This window comes from Linepithema humile, chromosome 7, assembly GCF_040581485.1.
Source record: "Linepithema humile isolate Giens D197 chromosome 7, Lhum_UNIL_v1.0, whole genome shotgun sequence".
NCBI lineage: Eukaryota > Metazoa > Arthropoda > Insecta > Hymenoptera > Formicidae > Linepithema > Linepithema humile.
In genome coordinates, this window is record NC_090134.1 from 8,068,961 (window position 1) to 8,081,938 (window position 12,978).

Here is a 12,978-nt window from a genome sequence, read left to right on the forward strand (position 1 = left end):
AGTAGGTAGCGTAATGGAGACGGCGTATCGCACGGCCATCTTAGCATTAACGGCCTATGTGGTATTATCCCTGAAAAAGGACAATCCCTCTCTCGATTTGTACCTCGCCAGCGGAGAAACGGAGAAAGATCTGGAGAACGCAAGAAGTGCTCGACTACTACGATCGGAGTTAATGGCGCCTTCGCAGCAGATAAATCCGGCGATTGTCGGACACGTCTCCTTCGTCGGCGCCTTCGTGTGGACCATGGATTTCAAATTCTTGAATAAATTCACGCTGGGACTTTTGGGCTCGGATACACTGCGTCGCGTCAAAATATTCTGAGAATTTCCGAAATAAAAACCCCCGTTTCGCGACACAAAGAAGAACTCTTCCCTTCCGCCACGGGAGCGACCGAATAATTAATCACACTTCGCGCCATTCTTCACGAAGCGCGACTAAGAAGGATCGTAAGAAACGGCGTTGGACGTTCGCGCGCCCCGTACATTCATTCCGATCCGAAGAAGAAGACTCTCGAATTTACGCTGTCTCATCAATCTCCGTCTCGCCGGCGCGCAATAGCGCGACGCGGCGTAAAATCGCCGATCGGATGCGATCCGGCGCGAACCGATGCGATGCGAGACGCGCGACACTGCACTTCCTCCCCTCTCACTCCCTCTCTGTCTTTACGGTCTGGAACGAGCTACCTGATATGGGGAAGGAAAAGCGGCGGCTCTCTTCCCACGAGTGCTAGACGACGGTACTTGATTGGCAAACAATTAGCGGCCAGGACGTCGAGAGGAAAGAGAGATGACTACGACGACAACGAAGAGAACCGAACGCGAAATAGGTATGTATCACGCGAGCATCTTTGACCGGCGTCACGCATCCCCCTTACAACCTCCCCTCCTTGTCGTTCTAGCTGTCTCGCTCGCTTCACCAGTATCTTTACAATGAGAACAATACCGTAGTTCTTCCGCCGGAGTGAACAGACAAAGGGTATTCCTGAGACAAAACCGTCGTCACCATCGCCACCGTCGTCACCGTCTCGTCACCGTCGTCATCGTGAATCTCCGGAGAATCCCGGGAGCGCACTAAAACGCTTCAGATGGAGCGTATATCATAAGCACAGCTCCTCCTCAATCTGCACCATTCTCGTTAATTAACCTTAATACCTATGTAGGTGCGTCTTTATGTCTATAAATATATATAATATCATGTGTGCGAAGGAACAGAACGGGAAGAAGTAAAAAGACGAACGAAAATTTATTATTCCGGAGCGAGTTCCGGGCAAGACAGAAACACGGGATAACAAAAATTATAAATAACTCGTGACAAAGTGAATAATAAAAAGAAAACAGAAAGGAGAGAAAAAGAATAGATTGAGACTATGCGCGTAAATATAATTTCCACACTGGTCTCGTCGCTGTTTAGTGGCGGTAAGTGGCATAATAAAGTGGCGAGAGAGAGAGAGAGAGAGAGAGAGAGAGAGAGAGAGAGAACGAATGGCACAACTTCGACTATGTATAGCCGCGTATACTATATTGTTTTGTGCTAAACGCGCGCCGCGCGGTCGAGAGCCGCGTGTTTTAATATAAAGGTTTTGGATTTCACATGTATACGTCCGCCGAGACCCCCCACCCCCCTCCTCTCACCCTTTGCGGAATCTCTCGATTCTCCCGTTCTTCGCGTCCATTCCTCGTCTCCTTCCGCTTTCCTCCCCCTTCCGATCTCTTCTCCTCTTCGCCCTTTACTACTTCTGCCGAGAGCTTCGCTTCGATACACCCGCTATTTTCGGGAATCTCGTCGGATCGCGTTCTTTTTAATTGACGTGCGACGCGTTTCGTTACGCGCAAACGTACGAACGCGCGTATTTTTTTATTTCTTCTCTGCGAACCGTCCGTCCGCACGCCCTTTCGACAGTCGAACGGCTTTTTCTACAGTGCGTTTCGACCGTACGCGCGAATTCCAGCGACATCGTTCCTTTGTCACGACCACCGTCGGCGGGGTGTAACGCGGAGCTCGAGTATCCGAATCGATGTCGCGAGTCGGATGTACAAGAGATAGAGGGAGTACATTCGGTGGCGTTCCCATTGTACGAAAGCTACGCGTATGATCGTTGATTAAATTCCGTCATTCACGGCGATTCTGTTAAATACGATCGCGATCAATTATTCCTCGAGCGCTATCGGGGACCGGTGCCGGTAATCTAATTGCTATTTCTCGCGCGGCTTCTTATCGCGAAATTCACGATTTCGAAAACCGATTGCCCGTAAATCCTCCAACGCGAAAGGCGTTGTCCGCGCTCTTCCAATTCTTTGTATTCTACAAAGTGCGGCAACGAGGTGTACGCGAACCGTTTAGCAAGTCGTTTTCACGCCGGTTCGCAATCGGTCCGAGCATCGCAGTCGCGCGAGAAACGCTCCAACTGCGTTTAGAGCTACTTAACAGTCCCGCGAACGATCGATTCCGTTGCCGACATCCCGCGCGACAATGCGCGCGCGCGCGCACGCAATCGAGATGGACAGAGAAAGAGTGAATGCGCGTGTGTGTCCTGGCATTCCTGCGAAATGCGCTTAAACCGCCGCGACGAATCGTTAACGGGCTTTTAATCGCCGTGCGTTACCAAGGTGGCACCTCCGCACAACGAACGACCGAACGAACTCGGAATAGTTATCGCGCGCTTTTCTCGCCGAGGAGGTCAAACGAGATTGGCAATATTCGCTGGCGAGCACTACTGAGCACCTTGACATGCACGACGCATAGCGCCGAAGTTAAAAGAAGTTTCCCGAACAAACGCCATTCTCTCGCGTGCTGTTAAACATCGAATTCCTGAATACAATGCTGCACAATAATATTATCAATTGTTCTCGTATCAATTTAAATGAATTAAACTATTTATCATAATAGATCGCAATATCTTAATAAATATACTAAGATTGGTTTATAAATTATTACGCGCTGCGTGACCATAAAAGTAAATGAATAGATAAATAATTGCGAGCCGCGCGCAATGCATTAATATCTACTTAGCGCAGCTAACGATTCGGAAGTGCTGTTTGCCGTGAGATTTCGAGCGAGACTCGCTTCGCGCCCCGTTCCCGCGTCGGAACGGAGGTAAGCGTACGAGAGAGAGTTCGCCGAGACACGCTCGTTGTCGGAAATAACGACATAATGACATGGTAGAGGATGAGTGCCCGAGGTAGGTAAATTCAAGACGAGGAACGGAGCGATGCGAGCGAGCGAGCGAGCGAGAGGGCGAGAGAGAGAGAGAGAATCGAGAGACGAGGATCGGGAGAGGGAGAGAAAACCAGACCGGGATGTATCCAGCGAGTGAAGAAAAGAAGAAGGGAGGGGGAGAGGTGGATCATCGGCGTGTCTCGGCAGCATCCCTGACCATCACCGGTGGTTCATCAACTCCGAGGAGTTGAAGAGGCCTTAATAGGCTCCGCCGCTAGAGTCTGGACCACGTCACGCACCCTTTTACCTCACGTCTCGACCTGATTTCGCGCGCGATTCTCGCCGCCGGACTGTCAGCCGCGATTCGACCGGATTTATTAATCAGAGTACTACGCCCCGAATTTGCATAACGAAATAAAAGACGCGGCTGTGCATACGTGGTGAAATCCGGGGATTGAAAGCACGAGCTGCGCGCGAACATTCGCTCCGCGAATGAGCGACAATAGGCGCGAGAGGCGACAATGTTGCAATGGTTTTGTGCAGAAACTTTGAAAATTGAAAATTCAATTGAATGAAATCAGCATCGATATCATTTCTTGAGGGTATACATTCCGCGAACGTGAGATTACTCACAGTCGGCGCGTCATTATCACCAAGGAGGCGCAATTATCTTCACTCCCAGTAGACATTAGTCACGCTGAAAGAGAGGGCGTAAATATCCTCTGTGAACGCGGCGATTGCGATATTCCGTCGTTTCTCTAATTACTGACCTTCGATGGACGCGTGCACCGCGCGCGCAATCGCAATAACTTTAATAGCGCTTTATCACGTTAACGGCCGGTATAAATCGCCGGCGGATATATATTGATACAACGCGAAATTCCACGGTAAATGAAACAACGGCGAAATTGAGTGGTCAACGCGCCGACGCATATTACCGCGATAATTCCCAATAATTTATCATCGCGCCGCGTTACCGTCGCGCGTCCCGCACCGTGTAATCGCCGCCGCCGCCGACGCCGCATTTCGATCGTCATGAAGAATTAAACATCGTCGCGCGCGATGGTTTGCGTCGCGGAGTTTATCGGCCGTAAAGAATCGGCCCGGGTCCGCTCTCTCTCTCTCCTCTCTTAATGGGTTCACGCGCCGTGGAATCGCGCACAAAGCGCGACGGGAACCCGCGAGAGATCGCAAACCGCGGCCGCGCGCGGCCACGCTCTCTTTAACACCGAATCGGCCCAATTTCGCCCACTATTTAGCGACGCCATGCCTCGCCGCAGCCGAATTAGCCGAATCCGCGGAAGCACGCTCGCGCGAATCGATATCCCGCGCTTCATCCAGCTCTTTCGTGCGAGTTATGTCTCTTTAAAATATATAACATTACAGTACAAGAATAATAGCGGTTTTCCCCATTTTTATCCTTTACAAATTGTTTCGCAAATTCCTCGAAGTGACTATCGAGTAAACAACCGATTCGTCCTCCGACGCCCTCGCGGTTAATCGTTAAATCGCGAAGAGCGAGAGAACAGGGTGCGCGCGTGCGAGCGTGGCTGTGAATATAAATCGTGAATCCAATTTGCGGACGCCATAAATCAATAGCGTGATCACGATCCGGCGAGGAAGACGCGGAACAATCCGACCAAGTCAGAACGGGACGCCCGGACAAAAGACGCGCGGTACGAGCGCGTCGCTGTCGCTGAGAACAAAAGAGGCGGACTGCCGCCGCCACCGCCGCGCCGAGGCGAGCTGGTGGCAAGTCCGAGGCATGCCAAATTTGACGGAAATAAAACTACAAGAAGCATAACCGGACTACTCACCATAGAAACGGGGATGGGTCCTCCGGCTCCGTTGGGGTACGGGTATGGCGAGACGAGGTAACCCATGTTGAAGGAGGAGGTGTGCGGCGTCGGATCCACCTTTCCTGTTTCGAAAACAAACGAGAGCACGATTATTATTAATATAATCGCCGATTCCAGCGCTGTGCGCGCCGAGAATCGATCACATATAATGGTCGGTTTTTATTTCATTATTTTCCTCGTCGCTTTTTATCAAATCTCATTCGATAAAATGTTCTGATATAAATATTTATCCTCTTTTGTTTATTTATTATTTATTTCTCTTTTCATTATCTTCTTTATTTACTATTTAGTGAAAAAAAAAAAAAAAAAAAAAACTATATGTGATCGGAAGAATTTGTGGTACGTTATGCGACATTATTGCACATGTGCACTAGTTAAGCTGGCTTGTGCAGATCGCAGATTACCGCACGTTAGTCAGACGTTAAACGGACCACAGACGGAGAAACATTCTTGTAAATGGCGGCCTGCACGCGAACACAACCGAATGTTGTAGAAAGTAAAAAGAAGTTCCGAAAGAAGGACCGACTTCTGGCACGACAATTTGCGGTTCGTGCAACACCAACCGACCTTAATTATACGTTTCCCATACAAATCGCTTTCATTTTTCTTTTTCATAACAGTTTTGCCGAAAAGTGCAAGATTGCGCGGGTACTTATCTTATCTAGTTTTACCTCGATCCAATTCACACCTGCTCAGTTTTCTCGCGAGAGATGCCTATCGAAATTTTATGTAAAAATATTCGCGACCGCAATTAAAAATATCTTTTTTTTAATGCAATGCGAAACGTTAAGCATAATCATCTACCGCGCGCGTTTCGGCTTATCGATTATAAATTGGATATATACGTTGCAAACGTGGTGCTCGCAATTTCGCGTGATGTCGCATTTTAATCGAGTTAATAACGCCCGCTTGATTCGCATGCCAGATACTGTGTTTTTTCATCCTAAACGTCCGTATAAATATTACAGCTACATTAAAACCAGTCTCCATTTAATGGGATTCAGCGTCGTTCGCGCAGAGAAGACCGATCCTGGCGTGAGCATGCGAAAACCTGCTCCGAAGATTCAGAGGCGATACCAATCGTCTATCGCCGCGGCTAATCCTCGACGCGCGAGATGGACGCTGCAGTCGGAGAAACCTCTCGAGTTTATCCTTCCGCGAAACTGGATCGTCCTCTTGGGTTGGAGCGAAAGAAATCTGAACGAAGAATTCGCACCGCGATGCCAATCGTCCTGAGACTGCGCGGATCATCTCCCATAATCAAAACGAATTCCGCCCTTGCGGAATCGGTCGAGTTCGCTTGTCCGTTCCGTGAAACTCAATCGTTTCGAGCGAGACGGTTGGAAACTTGCTCGAGTCGATAGCAATCGTCCGTCGATCTGGCCAGCCAGTCCGAGTTGGCGGCGTCGCGATTCCCGCCGCGTAGATTTTATCGTTTAGAAATGGGCGACTTGAACTAGTCGATGATACTATCGTCTCGTTCGCTTATGAGGAAAAATAACGTCCGAATACTCGCAAACTTTATAAATATAATGAGGACCGCGTACTCCTCGATAAAATCTGCAGATAACGCGAAGCTGAAATTATACCGCAATAATTCCAAAGAGCGTGAGTTCGCGAGAGATAAGAGATTATCTCTCTTGCGCGACACTCGACCCCTGTACAAACGACCAAACAAACGACCGTGGAAATTGATACTTCATTTAATTGATACTTCATCATGAGCCCACACTCTATGAAAACCAGTGTACATTGTACACTAAGAAACATTCTAGTATCAAAGCTAGCTATCAAGTATTTCTCTAGGGTCAATAAAAGACATAAATTATCACTATTTTAAGCGAATGATCAATGAATGGCGCGAGTTCAATTAATACTTCGGCAACGAGTGGCGTCTTCTTGTTCACTGCCATCCCGGCCGCTTCAGCGACGATCATGAAAGAGTTAATTCTTCGTGCCCGGAACGTATGCGATCCCGATCGTCGCGCGACGCAGGACCGTTGACCTTTCTTCTCGGCACGAGACGCACGCATGAGAGAGAGAGAGAGAGAGAGAGAGAGAGAGAGAGAGAGAGACAGAGAGAGAGAAAGAGTACTCTCGTTCGTCCGAAGTTATTAAGACGCGAACGGCGTTGCTTCTGCCACGTTGCAACGCTTCGGTGCGATTCACACGAACGCGCGCACGCGGACGATTAAATTGTCAGCTACGCGACTCTATAAATAACGCAACGCAGCGCCGCATACCACCGTGTCGAGTCCCGCGATCCTCGTTTTATCAACGCCCGCGAGTTCGTCGATGAAAAGCTCTCGCGAAAGCTGGTTTTATCGAGGTTCCCGCGACGAAATGCTCGGTGGATTTTACGCGAAATTACCGAGAGAAATAGCGAAGAGGGGAGAGAGAGAGAGAGAGAGAGAGAGAGAGAGAGAGAGAGAGAGAGAGAGAGAGAGGGTCGGCGAAATCGTGAATTAGAATATCAAAGCAAACACGAGACTGTAATAAAGCAATGAGAGTATTTTGCGCTTAGAAGATAATGACGAAAATAAATTTCACAATGCAATCATCCGCTGGCGCGCTATCAGCGCGGATTCCCGAAAATTGCACATCCCGCGGATCGCGTTTCGCGACTCGGAAAAAACCGCGTAAAAGTGCGCAAGAAGGAACCGTTTGTCTAGGGTTTAGCTGTAAGCTTCAGCCGCGTTCCTCTCGCATTCATTCGCCGCCGAGTGCATATCCTGGGCGCACATGTGTGCCACACTCCTCGTGCCCAAAGTTTATTGCCGGCTCGTTTCTCCGTCTTTCTCTTTCTCTCTCCTTCCCGTCCGTCCTTTCCATCACGATCGGCGCGTCTCCTCCCCCGCCCGGCTCTCCCCCCCTTGCGCGTTCCGCCGGCCTTCCAACCGGCGCTATACCGGCTCGAAGTTCGTGCGCTCGAGTCCCCTCTTCACGTTTCCTACCCTTTTTCGTCCTTCTCTTCCTTTCGCTCCTCTCCCGCGGGTTTGTTTACTTCGCAGTCTTGTTGGAATAATACCCCGGCACGGTAATTATAGATACCCGGGGCCTCACAATGCGACTCCGACACACGTTTACAACCGGAGACACACACCCGCGGATAACTTCTTGGTACTGATACGCGCGGTGGCGGCGGCTGACAATGAAAATCTCGACACGCGATACGAGTGCACGATCTCCTTCTTATCGAGTAGATGAGATTTTCCACTGTCCAAAATATATTTGTTATTCGTGCGTAATTTGAGAGCGCAACACGTAACTCACGTAATGTTTGACTCAGTTAATGAAACAAAAAAATTCCCATCGAAACAACACGTCTAGTTTTGGCGTCGGATTTAATTGAAAACGAATTATGTTGAAGCATCGGTATCTCCTTAAACTTGACTCCGATAATAACAAAGTCAATGTTTTCGATACGTCGAGTCTTCTCTCGACACTTTCTTGGATTTGCAGCCGCACGAAAAGTGGTACTTGTTTTTCTTTCATGCCGCACAGCACTGTCCGCAGCATTAAGTCGCGCGGTGAATTTCTTGCCAAGTCTCGAGCGGGGAAACGCGCGATGGGGAGTTCCAGGGAGAGAATATCAATTTATGAGAGGATGCAGAGCGATCGTGATTGCACGGGTTCTTAAGCAATATCCCGAGTTATCCGCGATTCCGCATCGACGATTCCTGGAAAGGCGCCCATTAGAACGCAGAAGCCAAAGAGCGGAAGCCGTGAAGAGATTATTACTGGAGCCCGGCATGTCCCGAAGCGTCCTCGATCTCATGTCGAGTGTTCACGAGCATTGTCTATGCCCGAGGATCGTTTTCGTTTGACGAAAAACAGCTAACAGCTTTTTCTACCTCGTGTGCTCTCGCAAACAACGAGATTGGTCGACTATCTCGTGCGTCTACCGAGAAAGGTAACGATGATTGCGTCATTGTGCATGCAAAAAAGTGAAATCTGCAAAACACACGAGCTCCATCACGAATAATGAGCTCGTGTAAATATCCTTACATCTTCCGCTATATGGAAAAAGTGCGATAAATCGGAAGATAGGACAAACATTATTACAAAGTTCTTGCTATTATAAATCTGCGAGTATAGACGAGTCTGCTATTATTTCGTGCATCTCAAGCTATAGTTCCGACTTTATTCTTAATAATTTTAGCATTCATTCAATAATTCTGTATTCACATATGACATGAGATGTGGCGTAGAATTGCCATTTTGCATCGCAATGAAAGAAGCGAAGAGGATATATAAATGCGGGTGAATTCGATCGATGGATGAAACGGATAGTTTTTAAATATTTTATATTTTAAAAATTTGATTCCATTTTACCCGCACTTATCTCCATTCGCTCCAAATGCGCGTAAATTGGATCGATTTAGAAAAATATTGTGAAATATTTAAAATCGATCCAATTCATCCGCCAATCCGATTCGTCCGCATTTATCTTAAATCTAACTTGTCAATTATTGTCTCTTGCGTTATCACCTCGTTACTCGAACGAGACCGATAAAGGCCAAGAGCTCGCGCCACCTAATCCGGAGATGAGAGGATGCGTTTGGCCGGCAATTACGGACTTCTTCCAAATTCGAGCTTCAAATCACGGCCGGATCCGAGCTAAAAAGGACACGGGAGCGAAAGAGCGTGCCGTTAATGCCATTACGGGCGAGCTTGTGTGTACAGCTTGTTGTCGGCTGGTAAATTACTATAATTGTGAAGTTCCGGCGATTTTTAGATTAGCTCTGGTCCATCAACGGTATATACCTACCCACCGACCTGCCGACACTAAACCAGCGATTCTCAACTCGGTCGCAGAGCCGCACGTTGTGGACCTCGTATTCACAAGGACCGCATTTAGGCGCTAGACACGATCGCCCGAATCTCAACTTGCGTTTATATCAACTTTCAACTTTGCAAAACTGGATAAACACATCGGCCATTATAGTAACAAAATTTTATGATGCAAATTGTAAATTAATTTTTTTCTACGTTTGAAACATCCCAAGAATTAATATAAAACGCAATAATCCTTCGAAAGGATTTATAATGCGAGATAGAAAAAAAGAGACATCCTCAGAAAGAAACGCGGACTTTCGATTAAAATCGCGCGAAGACCTTGTTATACGACGCGACGCACAAACAAGTCTTTCCCTCGATTAATTAATATAGCTGATTAAGCCAAATTAAAAACACACCGCTCGACCTGGCAATTAACCCAAATTAATGGCGCCAATAATGCGCGAGCGTCTCCATGTAATAGCGTCGCGCTCGGCGAGAAACCGTACAATTATTTTCAGTCCCCTCCCCGTCGGATTCGAAGGAGAAACTCCGCGAGCGACTGCTACGAATTAATTCCGTGTTGCGTGCTGGGAGTGCAATTTTTTTAGTTACACACATATATTCTCTCTACGTGAACTTATCAGCCACTTCCGTTTCTCGTTTTTAAAAATGAAGAGAAAGCATCGTGATCGTGAGGCAAAGAAAAGAGGAAAAGATCAAGTATTATTGCCATTTCTGACTGTGACACGAGGACCGTTACAGATTTCTGAATTCTGAAACTATTATTCTAGGTTAGAGGAAGGCGTTACTTATGTTTCTGGTCAATATCTGAAGTCCTTAAATGTGCAGGGTGTTGACCATATTTTTTCCCTTTTCCCTCTTTTCCTTTTTTTCATTGAAAAGAACGTAACAAACGTCAAAAAACGGCAGGACGCCTAGAAATGTTAGTCTTTGTAATAAAAAGTTGTTACAACTTAGTCACAAATCCATGTATTTTGAAAAATTATCCTTGTTAAATCCATTAATATTTATAGATGTATTGTAAAGCTTAGTAAACCCTCCTCTTTGTAAAGTTCGTCACACTTTGCCAGTAAAATTTTAACATAAATATCCTACTGATTGTATGTTTTGAAATTCTTTGGAGCAATTGTTGCAGGAAAAAATAATTATTATTAAATAATCATTAATAATATTATCACTAATATTATTAAATTCGTAATTTTTTCAAGACAAATCTATTAATCTATCTAATACCAAAAAAAGTTCTTGCTATTTTTTGATAACAATATTTTTTGGAATTGTTTCAGAAAAGATGTTTCATCATTTACATTGAATGCAATAACTTCTATTTACCTAGAGTTACATTATGTGAAAAATTAATAATAGATGCAAGTATTTAAAACATTATGACTGAAAATTAATGACTACAGACAATTTAATATTTTAATTCTCAGTATATAGAAATTTTTCCTTAAAATATAACAATACGACATGTAACAGACGACCCTCGATATGGGTGGTCCGTTTAAAAGAAATTTGGGACCAGCGACCCCGAAGGCCACTGAAAATCTTGTCGACTATATTTTATGCAACAAGTGTCATATTTATTAGCATTTCTTTTTTTGAAGCTGGAATTTTTTACGAAAAACTGTATGTATTATTTATAATCTCAATGTTAATACAAAAGCGCTCAACTAAAAGAGAAAATGCGAAAATAATACAAATTTTTCTTCGATCAAGATAAAAAAAAATTTATGCAAAACGTAATTAATTTTTCTAAATTAAATTATGTACCTTATTAAAATATTTAAATATTTATAGTTATGTATTGAGCGATTATTTAAAGATATGTGATGAGTGAAATATAGAAGCCCGAAAACATCTGATTTTCGCACAATTTCTCTTTACCTATTGCGATATTTTTCGAGATGTATTAGAAAATATACGTGCGTGCGCACGAACAATAAATCAGAGACAACGAAACGTATTTCGCCGCATAAAGGTCACCAAGTAGGCGCACCCTCGTAATGGGCCTCGCACAGATTCCTGACGGGCCCCGAGGCCAGACCCACTGTCACGTAGTCGGGACCGGCGACGTGGTTGTTGGTTAGAACTCAAGCGTGCTCAGGAAGAACGAGCGCAGGAATCAAAGCAATCAAAAGCTCATGGAAGTGGATGTGCAGTCTGGATTCCAAAGTCGATGAGATCTCTTCGCGAACGGGTTCACGAAGATGACTTCAGAAATCGATTGTATATCCGAGCGACCGTGCAAAATTAGCTAATAGCGCGTACGTTCTCAACGTTATTATAGAGTTTATATATAATTGTTTTCAAATAATTACAAGAAATGATCGCAACAATTTTCATATTTCGCGTCGAGAAAACAAACTCTTTGAACTCCTTTCTTTAATCTTTTTAAATATTTGTACTAAAATATTTACTTTTGCGATATAGATATCGTTTTTAACGTGAAATTATCATTAAAATATTGTATTGCACGAATGCTCTCTCTCTCTCCATAACATTGTATTCTAACGAAGATAACTTCTATCGAAATAAATCAAGCTCGCGGATAGAAAATTTTGTCATCGTGTACGATACGCGGCGTATACGAAAGATTCAGCGGGCGGGTTGACCGGAGGTCAAGTCAGGCCCCGGCGAGAGAGCAGGCCCTCGCTCGCGCCGAGACGCTGAGGGAAGAGGGAGGTAGCGAGATCTCAGTGAGGAGAAGAAAAGAGGCCCCGAGGCGAGACCTACTGCCAGGGGCTTCGGCCAAGCATACATAGGTGGTTTTGACTCGACGCGGCGCGGTCCCGCGCGCGAAGGAAAGCAACAAGAGAAGGAGAGGCAATGAAGCAAGGAGGAGGAGGGAGAGATGAAGGCGCGAGAGAAGGAAGGAGAGGATCGGAGTCTGCCTGTTTGACCGCCGCCTGGCTGGCTGCTCAACCGCTGCTTTCCGTCTCGCTCCTTCCTCCGCTCTCTCCCTAACCCTTTTCTCTCTTTCTTCCTTCTCCTCTTACTCTTTCTCTCTTTCTTTTGACTCTCTCACTCGCTCACCAGCTCGTCTCGTCTCGTAACAAGAGACGGCGCGGACAATGGGTGCCGGTACGAACGCGCCTTCGGCCAAGGCTGTCCCGCGCGCGCTCTGCGCAGCCTGAAAACACCATCCGCGCTGCTGCT

General features: G+C 46.3%; 1 protein-coding gene across 2 annotated transcripts in view; it reads right to left on the reverse strand.

The window, feature by feature from the left end:
* LOC105675670 (protein pangolin, isoforms A/H/I/S-like) overlaps positions 1-12,978 on the reverse strand; it is a 104,272-nt gene that overhangs the window by 74,033 nt on the left and 17,261 nt on the right. For both annotated transcript variants that reach the window (XM_067359913.1, XM_067359912.1), the window contains exon 3: positions 4,975-5,078. In XM_067359913.1, the coding sequence (XP_067216014.1) occupies positions 4,975-5,078 (104 nt within the window). The remainder of the gene's footprint in view (positions 1-4,974; positions 5,079-12,978) is intronic.